The sequence below is a fragment of the Lates calcarifer genome, linkage group LG5 (genome assembly GCF_001640805.2).
Source record: "Lates calcarifer isolate ASB-BC8 linkage group LG5, TLL_Latcal_v3, whole genome shotgun sequence".
Taxonomy (NCBI): domain Eukaryota; kingdom Metazoa; phylum Chordata; class Actinopteri; family Centropomidae; genus Lates; species Lates calcarifer.
Window position 1 is genome coordinate 22,532,958 of NC_066837.1, and position 20,823 is coordinate 22,553,780.

Genomic DNA, 20,823 nt, shown 5'->3' on the forward strand with positions numbered 1-20,823 from the left:
AGGAATAATAAGGAGATGTTTTCTCAATACAGGAAAGCATAAGGGCACCTTATATCTGCTTTACATACACTAGAATGTATATTTTAGCTTAGCACCATGGTAATAATAATATAGATTTGAAAAAATAGATGTCAAAAACTATCATCCCTGCACAAGACACATAAAAGCTGCTCCATTTTAAAACATGTTTATTGGTCATATACAAAATAAAGTAAGCTGTTTATCAACAAACATACAGTATATACATCAATAAATTAAAAGATGCATCAGACCGATGATGAAACAGTTAATTTCATGATTACCAGTACCTTGTCATCGTCACTTACATATCTACAAATTGCAAAAAAAGTACAATAATTTAGTTGAAGATAAATACTTACAAAGACTGTCACATTTTAAGTATTTTCCCATAGAAAGTACTGTCGTAGAATAATTTATTACACCCCATACAGAAATATTACAAAACACAGAATTTCCTATTACAAGGGCTTTTCTGAATAGGCTATGCCATATTCACACAAACTCACTACTTTTCTATAGCTTTAATCCGACCGTTATATACTTTTAGAAACACAAAAAATATCCCAGCTCCCCAGAGCTATCTGGCCAGATGCTCACCAGCAGACGCGTGTGTGGTTTGATGGGAGGAAAAATGTGAAATTAGAGAGGGAAACTGACTGACAACAAGAAAATAAAACAGTTAATTTGATGTGAAACCTAAACTCTGGGTAAGAATATATGTGATGAGGGCAGGGACAGCAGAGAGTAAGAGAGCAGCAGATGGGGGAAACAAAACAAACATTATTATTGATGAGAGCAGAAAAAAACAAACGATCAAAGGAATCCTTGCTTCATTCACTCTCATCGATCGGCGTCAGAGGTGGGTGATATGGGCTTTTAGAGTCTGGTGGCGTGATTCACTAGACAGGAAAACAACTGAATGACTGCATACCGATTGGCCACGCAGCAAGATAAGGAGTTAATGATTTGCATCTTCCAGAGGAATCAGATGTTTTGAAGAAAGGCTTGCTGAGTTCACTTGCAGACACTTTGTAAAAAGGGGGGTAGGGGATAAGTGGGGTGGGAAATGGGTAAGAGTTTTATCAGATGTGTCTCCACCACTCCTTTCTGCCTCTGTAAAATATTTATAGATGCGGTTTAGGAGTGGTTACTTGGCTTTCTGATGAAATATCTTTTCATATGGAGGCTGTGACCTCTGTACAGGCAGCAGGAAAAATAAGGTCAACGTGTCTTACAAGCTCATAAACTCTGTTATGAAAAGCCACAGAGCTGCCCTGTCTGATGATCACTAAAGGTCACTGTTGTCATCTGATCATGTCTGCTGAGTGAGAATGAGGATTAAACTTCTGTAATGTCTCACCTCATTTGTTTAGAGACCCAACAAACCGGAGAAATACTAAAACCACAAGATATTTGAGTATGGAAGACAAAAATAATGATTTTGTGTAGTTTGACTGTAGGACTTGCACGACAGCTACAGTATATTTCACATCCTGTTTTCTTCTCAATTGGCGGCAAGGATAAAAAATACTGGATATGTTTTCACAGTTAATTGTAAAGTGACACTGGGAAAAAAGCAAGGAAAGCCACAACACTTAAGCCAGATTTAACAGAGACAAACTGCTGCTGCAATTTATATAAAATGCACAACACTCTGTGTATAAGCTCTATAACCTTATCACATCACACTGTACCTGCGATTCTACGACAGTTTGACACAACGACTACGATAGCGTCACTGCTCCTGTGTGGCAGGAGTTCTAATTTTGCCCTACACAGTTTGCATGATTAGAGAGATGTCTATTTAATAACAGCCACCATGTTGACACACTTCTGTTTACACAGTATACATCCTTTTTAAACTAGGGAAGCGTAAAGAAATGAAAAAAGGTGAAAACATTGTCTGACAGTGGTACATACAGAAGTACAGTTTGACAAATACTGGGGGGGTGGGGGTCGAGGGGGTGGGGGAGATGGTGCACTCATATTTTGCTTCAAATTAACATAAACCTAATCTTAGCACATTGTGCTTCTTCCTATTTTATACCACATGGCCACATGCACCACACAGGACCTGCTGATCGAAAAAAAACAACCCAACATTCAACAAACAAATGCAAACACAGACAGGAAGCCACAGAGTGACAGAGAGAAAATATGGGAAAAAAACACTGTATAAAATCAAATATTAGCATTCTGCCCATAAAAACAGGACAAATCTTTTCAAATGTAAAGAAATACATACATACAATGAGTGTGATATCTTGATATGCTTGTAGCTGAACACCACAGAGTATATTCCTGTGATAAGACATTTAAAGAAAATGTATTGGACATTTTCATTTGACATTTGTAGCTCTCTGGTTTCACGGTTGACTGAACATGCAAATGGTTATCAGTGTAAAGATTATGGAGAAATTATATTTTAAAATCTCAAACCTGTTCCCATCCTATGCCTTTGCTCATTGTTCATCTGTCTGAATCCTATTTTATATTAACATACTGTACAGATGAGAACACACCCTGCTAATCTTAATAACTGCACAGCAGTAAGCTGGATAACCCTTTTTTCTTCACAGTGGAAAAGTAGCAGTTCATTTAAAAGGCTGCATGTATGTAATGTTCTTACCATTGTAAATTGCTTCTAGTTCAGTATATGACTCAATTTAAATCTGGTTTTCCTTAGTTAAAAACTGTTTGAGGCAATTGTACTTTATAATGGTAAACCTCACTCTGACAGACAAACCATTAAATAGCAGAATAGATTTTTTTTTTCACTTCATAAAACACCAAATACAATAACAAATGTTATTTCACTTCCCTGACACTTACAGTTAAACAGTTCAAAAGCAAATGAAACAGGAACAACATTAAATATACATAACTATATAAAATGTACACAGCAAAAACAAATATCTTTATCACACGCTACAAAAAATAACTTATTAAAGGAGCAGGGGTGATATACAGGCCCATTGCTTAGTTTCACATCTCTGTTACCAGATGTCCGGAATACAAATATTATGAAGCTTTTAGAGGTTATCCAAAACACTTCCTCATCTCATTGGTCATGTCATATATGTCATATCTGCCTTAATGAGCTTTAAACACTGTGAGAAGCTAAACAGAGACACAGAAGGCGTGTTCAGAAATACAGAAAATGGGTCTGCAAACAAAAAAAGAACTTTCATAAAATTACAAATAATGAGAGCAGATTACGAGCAGATTAACAAATGATCTAATACATCTGCAGTGCTGGAGCTGAATAACGGGGGCCAGGAGGACAAAGATTTTATGATTAGAGAAAAGAGTGCAGTTACCGACAGTGTCATCACCTGCTTTCGGCCTGAAATCAAACAAGGAACAAAGTCATATCCATGAAATAGTGAACATTATAGTTACCTCGTCACATACCTACACAGCACACCACACGCTAGTTCACGGTTACACACACGTGCCTAGTCACTATAGAGAAAAAACAAAGCTATTCAGTAGTTAAGCCACTTTTGGTACAATTGCAAAATAGAGATACTGTATATCAAACAGATTTCGCTATACCTTTTTTTTTTCTTTTTTTTTACAAACAATGCAAAGATAATTGTCTTTATAAAACTCCAGACTCTACCATACATAGACAAAGATTCTTTGCGTATAGAACACCACATAAGACTACTTTTATGGTAAAGCTTGTGTGAAATGACAGCCCATTTGTGTGACTGGAAATTCAGAGAAATACCTTTGTTGTCCTTACTAGTCTGACTGCACTGTCAGTGATCACATCTGCTCTTGCAAAGTGAGCTCTGTGGTTAAAAGCAAGAGGAATGCAACGTAAACTGCTTTGTTTTGAAGCAAAAAAAATGCCGTAGGCGTAACAACCTAGATTTCTGAGTCAGTCAAATTCAGAAACATATAAACCAAGTAGTTAACATAAAACAGATACATGGATTATTCCTCATAACAGAATATTACCTTTCCAAGCATATTCTGTGCAAGAGAATGAGGGTAAATGTGGGTTGCTTTTATTTATTTTTTTCTTTAGGTAAATGAACTGCCAAGTCACATAAATGGGTGTTATTAATATTATTATTAATCCTGATGGCTACTACACAGCTCATACAACAACGCACAGCGAGAGTTAAATGCTGTCACAACCTGATTCCTGATTGGTCAGTGTATCCCATTAAGCACAGGTATAAGCAAACGCCTCCACTGAATCTCCACCGTCCTTCCACAATTCCTCATATGTCCTCTTGACTTCTTCTTGATGCATATCATTAGGAGACCAAGGCACTTGCCCTTCCAAATTTCTCAAACATATGCTTTTGAGAGGAACTCAAACAGACTCAGAACAACTTTATCTCAATTCAGCTCAAGTGTTCAAACGACCGTTTCCCTGAAAATTTTTACAAACTGAGACAAGGTCAGAGGCTCTAAATAACTTTATCCACTTTTTTCAGTGATACCTTGCATTTTGTTTGTTTGTAAATATCAATTGTCTTTTCTCTCCCCCCTCTGTTAGATCCAGGAAGTACTGTATGTAATTATGGAAGCCAGTTGGAATTGAAAAAAATGGAAGGACAGAGAAAGAATAGATAGAAGAGAGAATGAGAGAGAGAGAGAGAAAGACTCGGACATAGAAAGTGAGGAGACCGTAGAAAAAATACAGCTAACTAAATATAGCAATACCAAAAACGAACACGCGCCACAGAATTTCACAGAATTCCTGATATATAACAATTCACACACAGAGAATACACTTTGGACCTCATGTGAATGACAACACAGTACAAAACAGTAGAAATACAGTTACCACCATTGTGTAATATATATTTTTCTATAGTACTTTTCTGAAAAAGTTCTTGGCTAGGTGGAGCAAGATGGGAATTCTCTGCAGCCACTGAAATCAGCAGGTCACATTAAAACCTTGTGTATTCTTTTGGAGCTCCGGGACCATATGTAATGTATGTTGTAGAATATTTTTGTTGGTGTTGCTAATTTTAATTTTGCCTCAGGCTTCAAATCGAGTGTGCAAATGTGTGACAGGATTATTTTGCGTTTACAGATATCTACATCTACCAGCAGTAAAACCTGACACTGAACATTTGACTGATTTAAATGGCAACTGAACAAAATTGCATGATTTTTCCAAAGAGTTTGGGGCATTTGTGTGTGTGTTTGTGTGTGTGTGTGTGTGTTTAAAGATTTTTTTCTCCTTGGCCTGGAATATACCACTTCTCAGATTCTCTGACTCTTCCAGGCTTTCAGTGACCATAGGAACCCTGTCTATCTGTGCTGTGCTAAATGATCACGCGCTGACCAAGGGCTTGCATCTTTACAGTCTAAATAACCGTCCTCTGCTTCCATCCTTTCCTTCATCTGCACTGATCTGAGACAGGTGACAGGAACATGCTGAGGCGAAGCGATCAGGATTGCCCAGCTGTTTGAAGTCAGTGCAGGTGGAGGAGAGGGGGGCGCAGCAGAGAAGAAGAATTACTCTGATGCAGCTGAACTCCATCCCGATACACCCTCATCTATCTTTCCCTCCCTCAAGACCGTGCATCTGTTTTTGACTTCACTATTGTAATCACACTCGTCGCTGTTGCCACCTTCCCCGGTATGAGTGGGCCGATGACCGATGATGCCACCCCTCCGCCACCCCCTCCAGCCCTGACCCCGACCCCGACGGTGGGGCTCCGTGCCACAGTCCTGGCAAAGGTCTGTAATGCCTCGTACTTAGACCTCAGAGCGTCCAGCTCAACGCGCATCGAAGCATTCTCATTGGCCAGTTTGTCCACCTCCTGCTGCAGCTGGGCCTTCTGCTTCTCCAGCTCCTCCTTCTGGGTGACCCGCTTCACCCGGCAGCTGGCAGCGTAGCCCCGGTTCTTCAGAGTGCGCCGCCGCTGTTTCAGTTGCAGGATCTCTTCCTTGGAGAGCCCTCGGAGGTGCTGGTTCAGCTCCCGCACCGACATGGTCACCAGCTCCTCGTCCGTGAGGCTGGTGCCATTCTCCCCTGGCTCGCGCTTCACCTAGTGGAAACAGGAGGAAAGACTGGAGTGAGGCAGAGACGGGGCAACACATCAGACACAAATAATTCAGCATTAAACATGCACCCTCTTACCTTCAAGGCTTTATTTCCTTTGTTAGTCGTCGTCATGCCACAGGAGCCTTGCTCTTCTGAACAGACCTACGGAGACGCAGCAGAGCACAGAACATAAGCAAAGCACATAACACAGAGTAACTGCATCAGAAAACAAAAAAAGACCCTAAATGTCTTTAAGAACAATCACAATTCCTCACAATCAATTAAAAAACATATCAATTATAGATCAATACCCACCCAGACCAGTGGAGACCCAATTCTAAATGTGCTGCTAGAGCACTGTTGTGTGAGCATGTCACAGTATCATGCATCAGTAGTTAGTAGTAGTCTGTATCAAAGTGTATGAGTGAAAGTGACTCACAAACTTTTCTTAGAATTTCCCTGACTTCCTGTTTCCTGGTGGTTACACTGACAGTGCCCACTACCTTTGTGTTGTTGAACTCTTATTGGTTGGCTTTAGGCCAACAGTAATGAAATGAGCGTGAAAGAAGAGGAAGTGGTAAAATCTGTGGGAAGAACTCCAGGGGAAAACCGACTGTTAGAGCCCTGACGCACATATACACACCTTACTAGAGATTGCAGCATTGGGGCGTAGAAATCTACAGACACCTATACACCTACTGGAGATACATAAAATGAATACATGACAATAAGGCAAACCAGATAAAATGATGTATGTGCATATGTGCCAAAGTGTTAACAACGAACAAAAGGATGGAGACACAACAGTGTGAATCAGAAGTCAACAAAGGGGGAGCGTGGAAGTGCAAAAGATGAGATCAGTCCTTAGAGCACACAGTGCCACAGATGAGCATCTCCACAAGCTCTCAATGAGATGCTTTGTATGGTGCATTGGTCTGGCTCTCATCTCTCAGACCTGTGTGTGTGTGTGTGTTCGATAAAGGGCGGCTATTGTTGCTGCTGCTGAGCGATCATCATGAGACCAGTCATGATGACTCAGCAGATTCCTGATCTCACTCACTCAGCCCACCCTCACCCCACCCACCCCTGCCACGCAAATTTCTCCTCTCCCCTGTCACTTTCTATTCCCCCCACCCCACCCCCACCCCTGCTCCCTCCCTCTCTGTTGTTACACCCCCTGTAACCCTCCAACTCCTTCCTGAAATGTGAGGGTGTGCCCAAAATACCGCTCTGGGCTAAGGAAAGCTGAAAGGGCATGGTGGTGGTGGCTGCGGTGACAGCGGTGGTGGTGGGGGTAACGAGAGAACGTGCTTGCATGTGATTGGCTGTCTAATGGACAGTGAAATGCAGTTGTCCTCAAAACATAAAAAAAACCCCTGCTTTCCAGCCAAACTGCTACACCTGATACTGCTGAATCAGAAGTTTAGTTAAACCAATCTGCTGATTAAAGACAGCCTGTTCTCTCACTGTATATATTTATAATCTCTTATGTATTTCACACCAGGGAAAGTTTCAAAAAGTAAGAAGCAGATTTGGACTTAAGTTATATTTCTTCAGTCATTCACAAGATGTGTGGTTCTAAAAAAAACTCCTTGTTTGGGGAAGTGATGACATTGAAGTGACACAAGGCGACGTGGCTGCTCTTATTCCTTTCTGTCAAAAGGCACAGAGCGCGCTGGTGAGCCACCCCCACAATGCATCTCTGTCTGTCTGTGAGGGTGCATGAGTGTTTGTGCGTGCGCTGCTATAAATCCTATAGTTATAAATAGCTGTAGATCAAAGAGAAACATACCGACAAGCACATACAAGTGATCATGCATGCACACAACACACGTCAAATGCACAGCAACTTAAAATATCTTGTCAAAAATTCTGTGAAATGGTGAAGGATATGGGAAAGGAGCGATGCTACACTTTTGTACATATATGAGGTTTGCTCGAGCATTTGACTTCAGCACTTCAAGCACTCTTTAATAGGTTTGGGTCAGTCAATTATAAACACTCTTTCATTTAACTGTGTACACAAAGAGCTTCTTCTAAATGACCAAATGTCTTCCATCCTCATGTACCACTGCACTTTTCATTGGGATACAGCTTCCCACAGCTGGAGGTGCATCATGCACAATAGATGGATCAAAGACAAGAAGAGTGAGGGTGGCTGTTGGGGGTGGGGGTGAAGAAGTGAGAGATGCGGGGGGGGGGCAAAAGGAGGTTGTTTTCCTGCCAGGCACTGGCTTATTTCCCCAGTGCCCAAACCCCAACACCTCCCCACCCCCAACCCATCTACATACAAACAAAAAGCATGCTGGCAAGCACATACACACATGCACATTCCCCCGCCGCCATGCCAGTGGGGCACGATAAAACACACACGCAAAACGGTCGACTGCAAGTACACAAATGTGCAAATGTGGTTATGTTCAAAGTGCTAAACAATGCATGATACACGTAGAAGTTGAATGTTTGGTTCAGGAGGTTTGACTCCATATTTGACAACACATATTTAAAATGTTAGGTTTTTTTTTTTGTTGTTGTCTTAAGATGTCTGATGTCATGATGTCTTTAGATAAAAGCAAATAGCAAACAGAATTATTGCAGGTGCACAAAAGGATATCAGTGCTGAAGCAGCTCCTTTGTAGTCATTTTTGGCATCTGCAAATGTCTCACTGTCTGTGGTTTGTGAATTTGTTAAATAAAGATGAGAAAATTTCAGAATACAAGGTGTGCCAGATTTGACTATGAACAAAATAAACAGTAACTGGATCTGATAATGTGTTAAATCCGTCTAAGTCATGCTGATCACAAAAGATGGTATCTGTGGTATGGCTACAACAAATTTTTATTGTCATTATCGATATTCTGCTGTTTGTTAGGACATCTGGGCCAAATGGTTAACACACATAACACACATACCATGTCCTCAGTCCAGGCCCAGAGCTCAAGGCAACATTGTAGATATGCACATATTAACTTTTACAGAGCTAAGAAAATATCTTAAATTAAAAATTTGAAACATGAACTTTTGACATTTTTGCTTTAAAAAAAGTACTTAACAGATGATCATTGTTGCAGATTTAAGGTCCCCTGAGGATTTTCTGACCTTTAGTAGCACTATGGAGCCATTTTTATGAACAGGTGCCTGCACAAGCAAGGTGATATATAGTCCTGCCAGTGGTTTCACATTATTCTACTGATAAACAGTTGGTGAAGGTTGAAAGAAGAAATTCAGCGACGCACCAGCAATGGCAGGAAAGAAGAAAAGACTACTTTCTAGTACACATGGACACACTGTACACATTATATTTAACACACTGTTAGACTTTAAGGATAACACGGAAAACAGGGAATGTAAACAGAACTTTTGTTTGTTTACAAGAAATCTCCACCGGGCACCTTTAATATTCGTCTGTACAGCTAATCAGTTCATTGTTCCAGCTCTAATCAATACACATCTGCAGTAGTAGCTAGAATAGTGGTCTTAGTGGTATAAACTTGGAGAGCAGGACGATATATCAAGTTTGGGTCCTATTTCATCAAGGTTAGACAACAAAAAACTTGACCTACACCACAGTGTGTGTGTGTGTGTGTGTGTTCTCTGAGAGATCATGCCATGTGTAAGTCACCCAGGTTAAGGATCATCTGCTGAGCAAAGGCATCGCCATTTATCTTAGACGTACACACCCAGACACACACACACACACACACACACAAAGTGCCAGAGGTGTCCTTCCCATAATGCTTGCAGGGTGGTCGCTGCGGTGTGGTCAATGCCACAGCCACTGTTGCTACAACAGACAGCTTTTTTGCTGTGGCAGGCTGTATTTTTATGGAGCAACCGAAAGAACGCTGACGACTCAAGAGCAGAGCTGCTTACGGTTACAGTGGAGACACCACACACACACACACACACACACACATACACAAACACACAGAGGATGGGACATAGGGACAGGGATGGAGGATGAGGTGAGAATCAGTGGAGATGAGTAATATACGGCCAGAAGAGAAAAAAGAGAGGAGAAAAGAGGGTGAGGAGTTGATAAGATAGCAAGGTGAAGAACGACTAGGTAAGAAAGGGGGAGGAGGAGGTAAGGGAGGGTAGCTGGTGGTGGTGAAGGAGGATTGAAAGAATGCTGACGTCTCCAGAGCTGATTAGCGTTACAGCGGAGACATCACACCCACAGCCGAGAAAAATGCTGAGTATGAAGGGAGGACGGGGTGGGGAGTGCAAATGACAAGGGAGGAAGAAGAGAAGAAAAAGAGAGGCAAGTGAGTACGGAGAAAGAGGAGGGAGGGGGGCACTGATGAGGAGGAACAGGACTGGTGGGGAGGGGGGTGCAGAGACGGAGGAGGGAGAGGGGTGGGAAAGCGTTTGGATGAAAATGCATCCTCAACACATTTGTAAGAGCTTAGCTGTTGGGTACGGAGTGGGGTGGGGGGTCCAAGGAGGGAGGAATGGATGGAGGGGGATTGGGGTCGAAAAAAAAAAAACCCTGAACTCAGCAACGACCACGACTAAAACCTCCAATTAGAAAAGTTCTGAAGCTGATCCAGTGCAATGAAACTACTGCTGACCCACAACCTTCTGCTCTCTGTCACACACAAATACACACACACAAACACAAGTAAAGCTTCACATTCTGTCTTGTTGACAAATCAAGTTCTGGAGAAGGGATGAAAACGAGGGTAATAGTGAGGTAGAAGGTGAACACAGCGATCATGGGACTTATAAAGATAGATTAAAAAGCACAAGAAACAGCACAAGACATATAGCAGGACTCCTTTCTCTTCATGTAGTGCAGACAAGCAACATAATGAACTCTGTGTGTATATGTGTATGTGTGTGTGTGTGTGTGCGTGTTTGCGTGCGACTGGCCTCAGACAGAGCTCTAATTAATCTTGTTTGAGAGAACCTTTTGCTCAGGCCACTACCGCCACACAGAGAGGAATTTCTTAGAAAGAGACTTCCTACTTAAAAGCTGGTGGCATGCTGCACACACACACACACACATGCACACAGAGGAAAAATAAATAGCCAGATTAGACGCTTCAAAAACGACCCGGGGGCTGGTGTGCGTGGGTGTACACAAGCATAAACAAGCCGGTATACAAAGAATGATCAAGAATAGATTGTAAGAGTCACAAGTCATTTGTGATGCAGTGGCAAGTCTGTCTTTATTGAATAATCCTACCATAACAACTGCCTTAACTGCACATCCTCCCTCAGGCAACTCTCTGAGCAATAATGGAGAACACAAAGGATGGCAGTGGTGTGAGGTGGCAGAGACACACACTAGGATACAGAGCGGACATGATGGAAAGGCTCAAAGAGAGCAAAATATAAGGAGTGTGAATTAAAACCTCAGAGCGCCACAAAACTTAGCTCCTGGCTGTAGTCCACCTTGCCTTTGTCGAAAAAAAAAAAGAGGGAGCAGCGCTTCAACTCATTGATCTACTGTGGGCCCAGGGTGTTGAGGGAGTTGGTAAATAATTAACGATGAGCACTGTGTGGAGACTAATTGAGAATTAGGAATCAGATCAGCGATAATGGCAACCTGTGTATGGGGGGGGGGGGAGCATAGCAGAGATACAGGACCATGGAGAGAGGGTGAGAAACTGAGGAGTGAGTGAGGGGGTAGAAAACACACCAGTTTGAGCTGTGAGCACACATGTGTGTATGTGTGTGTGTGTGTGTGTGTGTGGAGAAAGAGAAGGAAGCTATTAACTGGGAGGTATGCAGAGCGTGAAATAAGCATGATAACACAGACAGGGAGGAGAGTGGAGGAGATGAGGAAAACACAGGGAAAAGTGAAGGAGAAGACTTGCACAAGAGCAAGAGTCTGGCCCCTCATATACATATTATAATATATGGAGAGGGAAGAGCGATCACTTTCACACTTTTCTATGAGTTCAAAAAGGGTATTGTGTGTGTGTGTGTGTGTGCGTGCGTAACGCGCACGAGACGTTGTTTGTGCAAGTGTGTTATTAAAGGCGAGAAAAAGTCCTGGCGTCGACACGTTTTTCCCATTCCAGGTAGTAAGTCGGAGTGTGATGACAAATTTCCCAACACAAGCAAAAAAAACTGCACTGTCAGGCAATTGAGCTCTGGCTCCTTTTTTTTCATAGTGCTTTTTTTTTTTCTTTTTTGAAGAGGAGGGAAAGCATGTACCGTAGGTTAAGTTGGTTCTCTCTTTGTGTGTGTATGCGTGTGTGTGTGTGTATAACAAACAGGGCTGTGAGTTAGACAGGGATAAGTTAAACGACACGTTAAGTTTATTTCCCCCAGACGCAGCACATCCCTGGTCAGCAGTACTAACTTGAGACAAAGAGAAAGTTTCCAGTGCAACAGCAAAGTAAGCACTGAGCGACTCTGTGGGGACGCATTCATCATTATCAGTCACAGTAATGAGGAGATTTCATCGGAAGCTTCTCGGCAAACATTTAACAGGAACACACAGGGGGTGATGTGTTTGGTTTGCAGCTCATAAAAGGTGCCATGGAGAGCAGTGGCCTTTTACACAGGGACATTCCTGGTGACCATTTTAAGGCTTCCTATTTGGTGTCACAAGATGGTATGACAGGCATTGTGCCTCACACACAAACACACACAAGGTCATAGTATGTGGGCGTGTGCATGTTCTACTTGTCTGTTACATGTGGCTCAGCCAACATTATAAGACACCACTGTATATCAAACATCAAAAATATAACAATTCAAATGTGGAAACTTTCACATAGATCGTGCCTCAAAAAGCAGAAGAATGAAGACACGCTAAAAGCCAAAAGTTCACCCTGATAAAAGGGTATTGTCTTCATATCTAGTCTCTCTCCAAATGACTGTATATGAACAGCTTACTTATTGATTGTGTAATAGATTGTGTGGTTTCCAGCACAATAGAAATCAAGAAGAAACTAATTTTCCGTATCACTGATTGCACATTGAAGAAATCTACTTTTCATCTTCCAGCTTTTGATAATTGATTAATTTTTTAGTAATTTTTAAGCATAAAGGCCAGAAATTCACTGATTCCAGCTTCCAAAAAGTGAATATTTTCAGATATTCTTTGATTCCATGATAATAAACTGGATGCACTGGTGGTTGGATAAAACAATATATTTGAAGATTTTACCTTAGACTCTGGGAGACTGTGATGATATTTTTTTAGCATTTTCTGACATTTAACAGAAACAATTTATTGATTCAGTCAATAATTAGCCTGCAGATTAATCGACAAAGAAAATAACAGTTAATTGTAGCCCTAATCAGTTTTGTCTACAAACACAGACACAGAGAAGGTGAGTAAAAATGTTCTTTTTGGATATTTTAGATGTTAACATAAGAAAGGAAAAAAGAATCAGAGCAACATGCAGTGGTATCCAACAAACTCTAATCAGGTATCATAGTTAAAAATGATTAAAAAGTTAAATCTGGCTACAGAAGCAGGACTGATGTGTAGTTTCCAAATTATACTTTAATGTGAACAGAGAAATTAAAACTCTGGAGTGGAAAACAGTCATTGCATGGAAATAATTTAATGCCACAGGTGAAGAGAAGGAGCTGGCGGTACATTTAAGGCCCACTCATATCTTTGTTCCCCCTCTTTATTCCTTGGCATTGATCCACACTTTGTATGTGTGTGTGTGTTTTCTTTTTTGTTTAATTTAAAAGGTTCAGAAACTCATACCACAATCCTGGGATCATCACACTGCAGTTAAAAAATGCGGCAAGTTGGCGCATAAAGATGATGCAACTGGTAGACAACCGCTGGTACGGATGTTCCTGTTACCAGGGCCTTGCATCTCCACAGCTACACGCCATTCTCAATATCTCAACACTGCATGCAAAACAAAATCACTTCTATGCTATGCTGTGTGTGTGTGTGTGTGTGTGTGTGTGTGTGTGTGTGGGAATGAGTCGTCTCCTTTATCTGGAGCCCTCTCAAAAAGCTTCAAAATAAACCCATAGGTCCTCAGAGGGAAAAATGAGAATCTGACTCAAAGAGCGCTGATCACAGAGTGGTTATTGATACATGAGGCCAGCTCGGTATTTGAACACAACACAACCATTTCAGGACAGAAGTTTAGATCAGTAATTTGATCTACTTAAACTGAACTTAAACTTGTTTTCCATTTCCTAATATTTTTGACTTGCTTATGTGTATTGCAATGGGATTTATCTTGATTTCATACATTTTGCAGTTCTCAGGGAGGTTATGTAAATAAGGAGTCAAGACACTTGTGGAGGGAGGGTATATTTAACACATACGCGCGCACACACACACACACACAAACACACACACACACACAAAGTCAAAATAACACAAGGACAAGCAGCACACGCACACAGAAGCAGAAAAAAACAGTGGAGCACAGCAATGATTATGCACCAGATCTGCTTACACCATATTTCATCATTACTGTGGAGAAAAAACACTCAACTATTGATCTGCCCCACTGCTTCCTTTTCTCTCTGCCTCTCTCTCTCTCTCTCTCTCACCCACTCTCCAATTCAGTCTTTTATTCCTGCTTTTACTTCTCTCTTTTTACTTCTCGCTCACTCTCAGAAATTTGCAAGCATAACAAGACTTTTCTGAAATGGATCTCAGTAGTAAACAAGATCATAAACACACAGACGCCACTTGGAAATTATCTCCCAAAACATTAAACTCTCTCACACAAACACACACACACATACACACACACAGGAGGTGGACACAAAATTGTGAACACCTGTGCAATCGAATGCAATCCAGTACTAGAGCCCTGCAATAATAAATGCTGCCTTTGTGAAGCTTCTTCTCTCATGCAATTCAGGAGCTGGAGAGGATTTTGGAACAATATGACAGGAACATATAACAATATAATCGCGTATAATACCAGAACATGATTAACTATTAACTACCACCCCAGAATTATAGGCTTGATTGAACACTTCACTGACAGTTAAGGCTGGGTATTACCTTTTTGCTACCGACCGTGACGTCAAATACCAGAAGTTGGCACTGGATTCCTCCTCAGTTTCTAAGACTCTAAATTTAGACTGTGTTTTATTTGTGTATGGGTGCTCTGTGTTGACACACATCAATACTGATGTGTTTTGCAGAATTCACATTTCTTTTCCTTAATTTAAGCTATCAAATAAAATATTGTCTTGCTGTGTGTATCAGTAAACGTGGGCATTCTATTTGCTCCTGTGTCAAAACATAACGATACCCTGCACTACTAGCAGTCGGTAAGACAGAGGTTGAACATTATTACCATCACAGTGGCAAGGCTATGGTATTTTAGTACATGTGTCTACCCCAACTAAAGTTTATATAGGATTTCAGCTAGTGAATAGTCTGATCATTATTTTCTCAATAATCAAGTGGTCAAAAAACAAAAAAAAAGTGAAAAATGTCCATCACAATATTCTAAAGACAAAGCTTTATATTCAAACAGCTTGTCTCATCCAAGCAACAGTCTACAACCCAAACATATTTAGCCAGTCACTTTTGGAGACTTTTGTATTATAAAAAACAACTTAAATGACTATTCATTCATGAGAAATAAGCAGCTAATCAATTAATCAACTAATCATTTTAACTAGCAGCGTAAATACATCTATTCCTTCTGGAATAAACACCTGTCTTAGTCCCGTCCTTCCTTCCTCACACAGCCAGAGGATGTTTTACACAGTGTTTCATCAACTTGACCCTTGTACATGCAGGGAATCAAACAAGTTTATATGAGGACATACACACACACATACACTGACACATACACCCTCCTCTGGTAAAACAGAGTGATGCTTAGGACTTCCTCCTGATGAGAGAAGTTTCAGGTCCAGACAATGTGAGAGGATAGAAAGGAATCAACTGCCAAGTGCAAAATGTTGTAATGTCCAACTGATAGTAAAATCACTTCCTACTGCTACATCTTTTTTCTGCATCTCCAGAATGCAGCCAGGAACTCACACACACTGTTGTTAACCTTGGTGCTTACTTTGCTCTCTCTCACACACACACATACACACACACAAAACCCCTACGGCAACTAGATCTTAGCATCTTATAGGTGTTTTATATCTCCTGCTCTCTTTGCACATTCTCTCACATGCACACAGACACACACACACACACACATTTGCACACATGCACACGACAAGGCAAAGAAACTAGCTGTGGTAAGTAACAAGTGAAAACGCCATCTGTCAAGCGAGAGCGCATTTGCTTCGCCTCAGCATTTTCAGGGGAATGCCTTGAAGACAAAAAGGTCCTTGTTCTCAATCTCTCCGCAAATCCCATCTCTCATTCTTCCTCCCTCTTCCTTCATCCCCCCTTGCTCTGCGCGCCTTGCCGCTGCGCCACCATCAGCAAAGTTGCACACATAAGCATTGGTCAGCGTTCAATTACCATGAACACCAGGGAAGGATGGGGAAAGTACTTGACAGAGAAATGCACTTCAAGCACTGATTAAATACTGATACCAAGTATAAAAAGCTTAGCCCCTAGGTTGTGTATGTGCTTACACGCAATGAGAAAAGGAAATGGGAAAAATGTGTGTGTGCACGTGTGTTTGTGTGTGAGAGAGAGAGAGGGAGAGAGAGAGAGAGAGAGAGAGAGAGAGAGGGAAAGACAGTAAGGGGGGGTTGGGGGTGCTCTTCTCTCCAATACTGATACAACTGTTTCATCATTATGACCCTCTATTACAGTACTTGCCAACTTGCTTACTACATACTTTTGATACACTCCACAGAGTGCTGACTCTAACTAAAGCTGCTGATATGGAGTCATTAGGGGGTGAAGTTTCTGTTTTTCTTGTGCCCACAGAGCTTCCCTATTACTCTTCAGTGTTTAAGAGTTGCAATGCTCATAGGTTGCTATCAGGCAGTGGATAATGGCCCATCTACGAGAGATCAATCAGAGGGTATTTGGTTGCAACGCATTATAGTTCATTGAGGTGCTTTCTTTTTTTAGCACAAGTCCCTGTGTGGGTTCATGAGCAGTCAATGTTCAACATGAACTGCCATGGGAATGTGTCCTTCCCCCCAGCTTTCATTTGTTTTTGTCCAAATTTACTAAATTATATTCACACACACAAGGCTAATTTTTGATCTGCTGACTTTCAGACAAGGTTTTCATAAAGAGTGAGCGAGGTCACTTCACTATGTCAAGGGTAGCAGGTGTCACTGGTTGTCTGCTTGTGACTCTGAGATTGTTTTATTGAAGTTATAACACAAAAGTAAAATCAGGTTAAACAACTAAATAATTCAGTGCATGTTATTTATCATGCATGTGTGCACAATGCTCCCATGTGCTTTAAATCCACTGACTGAAGATGTATGACCAAACCTTGCTGAAAAAATGAACGTATTTAGCACTAATGACATTTTAAACACTCACTCCTCAGCCCACACGAGCTCTAATTATCCACGAGACACGTCAACATCCACTACATGACCGGGCCTATTTATTTCAAAGCCAAGCCCCCAATATAAACCGAGCTCTTCCTTCCCTCGCGCCAGACCTTTGTCCGCCCGCCTGCCGCCGGTGCCATGTTGCCATGGCTCCCTCATGCCTCCGCTCTGCTCGCGCAAACGTTGAGAAATAACAACGTTGTGATGAATCAGCATCTCTGCCCCGAGCGCAGCCGGTGTACAACCAGGCACGCCAGGAAATAGACCGATTCTCTCCGTTTAGACCGACAGCACAAGTCCTTTTAAATGTAAAACGTATGACCTAATGTTAATAGACACACAAGAAGTGAAGGCCTGTCGGAAGCACAGCGTCTGACACAAAGCAAATGTCAAAACAGTCGCTCCAGCAAAGTCACCGCTGCCCCTCTCTCCAACAGCCAGGACATACTCTGTGGCTAACCGCCGGACGTTTGACAGTTACAACACAATGACAGTCGGGGCTGTTTGTTGTTGTCGCTGTCTTTTTTCATCAAGACTAATTACTTATTATGCCACACGGCCAACTAAGCAAGCAAGAGTGTAGTAACGAAAAGGTTACCTCAAGAGTCAAAAAACAGATAAAATCCCAGCAACCTTACAAACAGCTGACTGGCCATCTTACCTGTGCAGCAGCGACAGACCACAGTCAGTTTGTGAAGCGACAGCGGGTCGCTCCAGTTTGTGTCCACCGCTGCCGCTTCAGCACCCCGAAGAGAGGACAGTCGGAGGAGCTAACGTTGAGGTTATGTGTTGTTTGCGAGGGTTTCCGCCGTCCTAAGTTGTTACTCTACGTTTAGGTTTTTTCCCAGCTCCCTTTCCTTTCACCTCTATGAATATTTAGTCATTTAGTAGCCAAAAAACAAGGGAATCCCCGGGCGTACCAGCCGCGTACAGAAAGCGGTACTTGCTCTCGAACTCCCCGCACGGTTTTCTAATTCCGACACATGGCTTCCTTTTTTAAAGCTTGACAGCCGTACGTAACGTAGACCCCCTTTGTCTGTGTTGTTATGAAATCACGGGCTGGTCGGTCGGCGTGGCGGTTGAGCGACCGACCCAGTCTCGGCAGAGCATTTACGGGTCTGGATGTCGACCGGATCGTGATGATTCAGCACTACCAGACTACTGCCCTTTAAACGGCAGCGACGTTGTTGTGAGTTCGACTGAACAGGACAGCGCGGCGGCGGCGGCAGCGCTCACTGGGACAAGCGGCAACCGAAGTGCGACCGCACTTGGCGACGATATCGGCATGGCAGCGGCGGTGACCGTGCACACTCAGCAAAACAGCACGTCTATATTCAGCAGTTTAAAAAAGAAAGAAAGAAAGAAACAGGGAGTTTTGATATTGACAAAGCTGACTCACCAGAAGTCAAACCGGCGCCTTTCGCCCACCGCACCTTCAAAGGTTGTCGTTCGCCGATGGTTGGTCGACCCGGTGTGGAGGAGAGACAGCTGGAGAAATGTTTTTTCCGCTCACGCCTTCTCGCAGGTCTCTAGATATATCCACTCCTTCCTCGCTTGTTTTAGTCTATGTTCGGGGGCGCCAGACGTCAAATGATGTTTGGATCACATGGTTTCATTCATGAAGGATCTACGCAACCCGCATTTAAAGAGACACGAGACACTACTACTGTGTGATGGACCGTTATAACAACAGCCAGTGTGGAAAGTGTGACAAGGCAGCCCCACCTCTGTGCAAATGTCTAAACTTAGAGCTAACATTTGAAGCACTAATTGGCTCAAACAATAGTGCAGGGAGTGAAGGGATAAGAAATAAAACATCTGATGATGGACAAATATCGCTGCCAGTTTTACTTACTACTATCAGCACTGGGAAATATCTAAATTATTTAAGTATGACAGAAAAGTTGGAAATAATGTGGTCTGCATTTTGCCCTGTCTGAGATCTTGTCGTGATGCCATAAAAAATGCACGAGCCCATAAAATTGGGCTCTATGCTGTATGACAGTGGAGAAACAGACACTGAAAACAAAACAGGGCGTAAGTAGATACTTAGTAGATACTGTAACACACAATTTAAATAGAACACTTTATGTTAAGTGCTGGCTTGAGAAATTGCACACACAGACACAGGCCTACACTTTTCTAGACAGGTCCTGTTTTTTTGAAGCTGTTTACCTAAGTTACAGAAAACATCCAACTGACATGTAGATATCTATCGCTGTATCACTTCCTCTAAAACAAGGACATGAAATGGCAGTATTAAAAATGATGAGGTCCTGACTCAGGTTCCACAGAACCAACTGTCACTTTTCACATTCACAAAAAATTCACCACAGAAATGTAAGTGTTTCCCTTGAGGCGATTAAGTTGTAAAGAATCTAGACATATTTTTAATAGGTTTACTATACAATACTAACTGGGTATATTGGATTTTAAGTTGATTTATTTTTTGTTAATCATAGTTTAACAAGTTTTGCAGCCAACTCCTGTTTTTAATGTCTGGTTGGTTCCCTGGCACCTTTAACATCCTATGTTTCCAGTCTGTCTTTAGTGGAAAAGTTAATTAAAAGACTGAAGAAAATAGAGGCATGAACCTCTAAAGCTGATCATATGTCAAACACTATTCATCCTGATTTACAACATGGTTTAAAAACAAATCTAAACAATCACAACCCCTGTATAGTTGTTTAGCAATATTCCATATCCATTTCTGAGAAACGAATGACTTGATACATGATAAGGAAGCACAAAAATAGGTGGTATTACGTATTCAGCGACTGATATCTTCACTTGAACGTCCACTGGCCTTTGAGGAGTCAAAGTAAATCTCTGCCAGGCTGCTGAAAGTAATGTTGAATTTGGCTTGATATTTTTTTTTTAAGAAAATGACTAATAGAGAGACAGAACATAATCATACAGGAGGTTGGTCTAGGTATTTATAAGATTTTAACAGCATTTTTCCCCAAAAGCATCTTAAAAACAGCAATTTTGGCAAGTTTTCACTGAAAAAAGCTCCAGACATTTTCATCAATACACACTGGACAGATGAATGTGAGCTCTTAAGGAGGACATACACTTTTTCTGGTAGCTTGTAGGCAGAGTTGGAATGTAATAAGTACATTTGCTCAAGTACTATGCTGAGGGTCAATTTGTATTTTACTTACTGTACTATTTTATGTCCATGTTATGCTACTGTGCATGTCCCTACAGCATTTCAGGGGCAAATCCTATAGTTTTTACTCCATGACGTTTATCTGACAGTTACTAGTTACTTCGGAGATTTGGATCATAATTTCTTATTCTGATATGGGACATTCTGCATAATGATCACTTTTGCTTTTTGTGCTTTAAGTATATTTTGATGCTAATATTGTAACATAGT

General features: G+C 41.6%; 1 protein-coding gene across 3 annotated transcripts; it reads right to left on the minus strand.

The window, feature by feature from the left end:
- Positions 1 to 171: 171 nt before the first annotated feature.
- On the minus strand, positions 172 to 19,472 carry mafgb (v-maf avian musculoaponeurotic fibrosarcoma oncogene homolog Gb). 3 transcript variants are annotated; one of them, XM_018664796.2, is made up of 3 exons: positions 18,841 to 19,472; positions 6,140 to 6,205; positions 172 to 6,047 (listed from the first exon to the last, which is right to left on the minus strand). In XM_018664796.2, the coding sequence occupies exons 2-3, from the start codon at positions 6,173 to 6,175 to the stop codon at positions 5,568 to 5,570; spliced, it is 516 nt and encodes a 171-aa protein (XP_018520312.1). In that variant the 5' UTR covers positions 6,176 to 6,205; positions 18,841 to 19,472; the 3' UTR covers positions 172 to 5,567. The 3 variants fall into 3 exon arrangements, with proteins under 3 accessions (XP_018520312.1, XP_018520313.1, XP_018520311.1); XM_018664797.2 differs by lacking the exon at positions 18,841 to 19,472 and adding an exon at positions 18,103 to 18,808; XM_018664795.2 differs by lacking the exon at positions 18,841 to 19,472 and adding an exon at positions 6,359 to 7,105.
- Between the last annotated feature and the right edge of the window lie 1,351 nt (positions 19,473 to 20,823).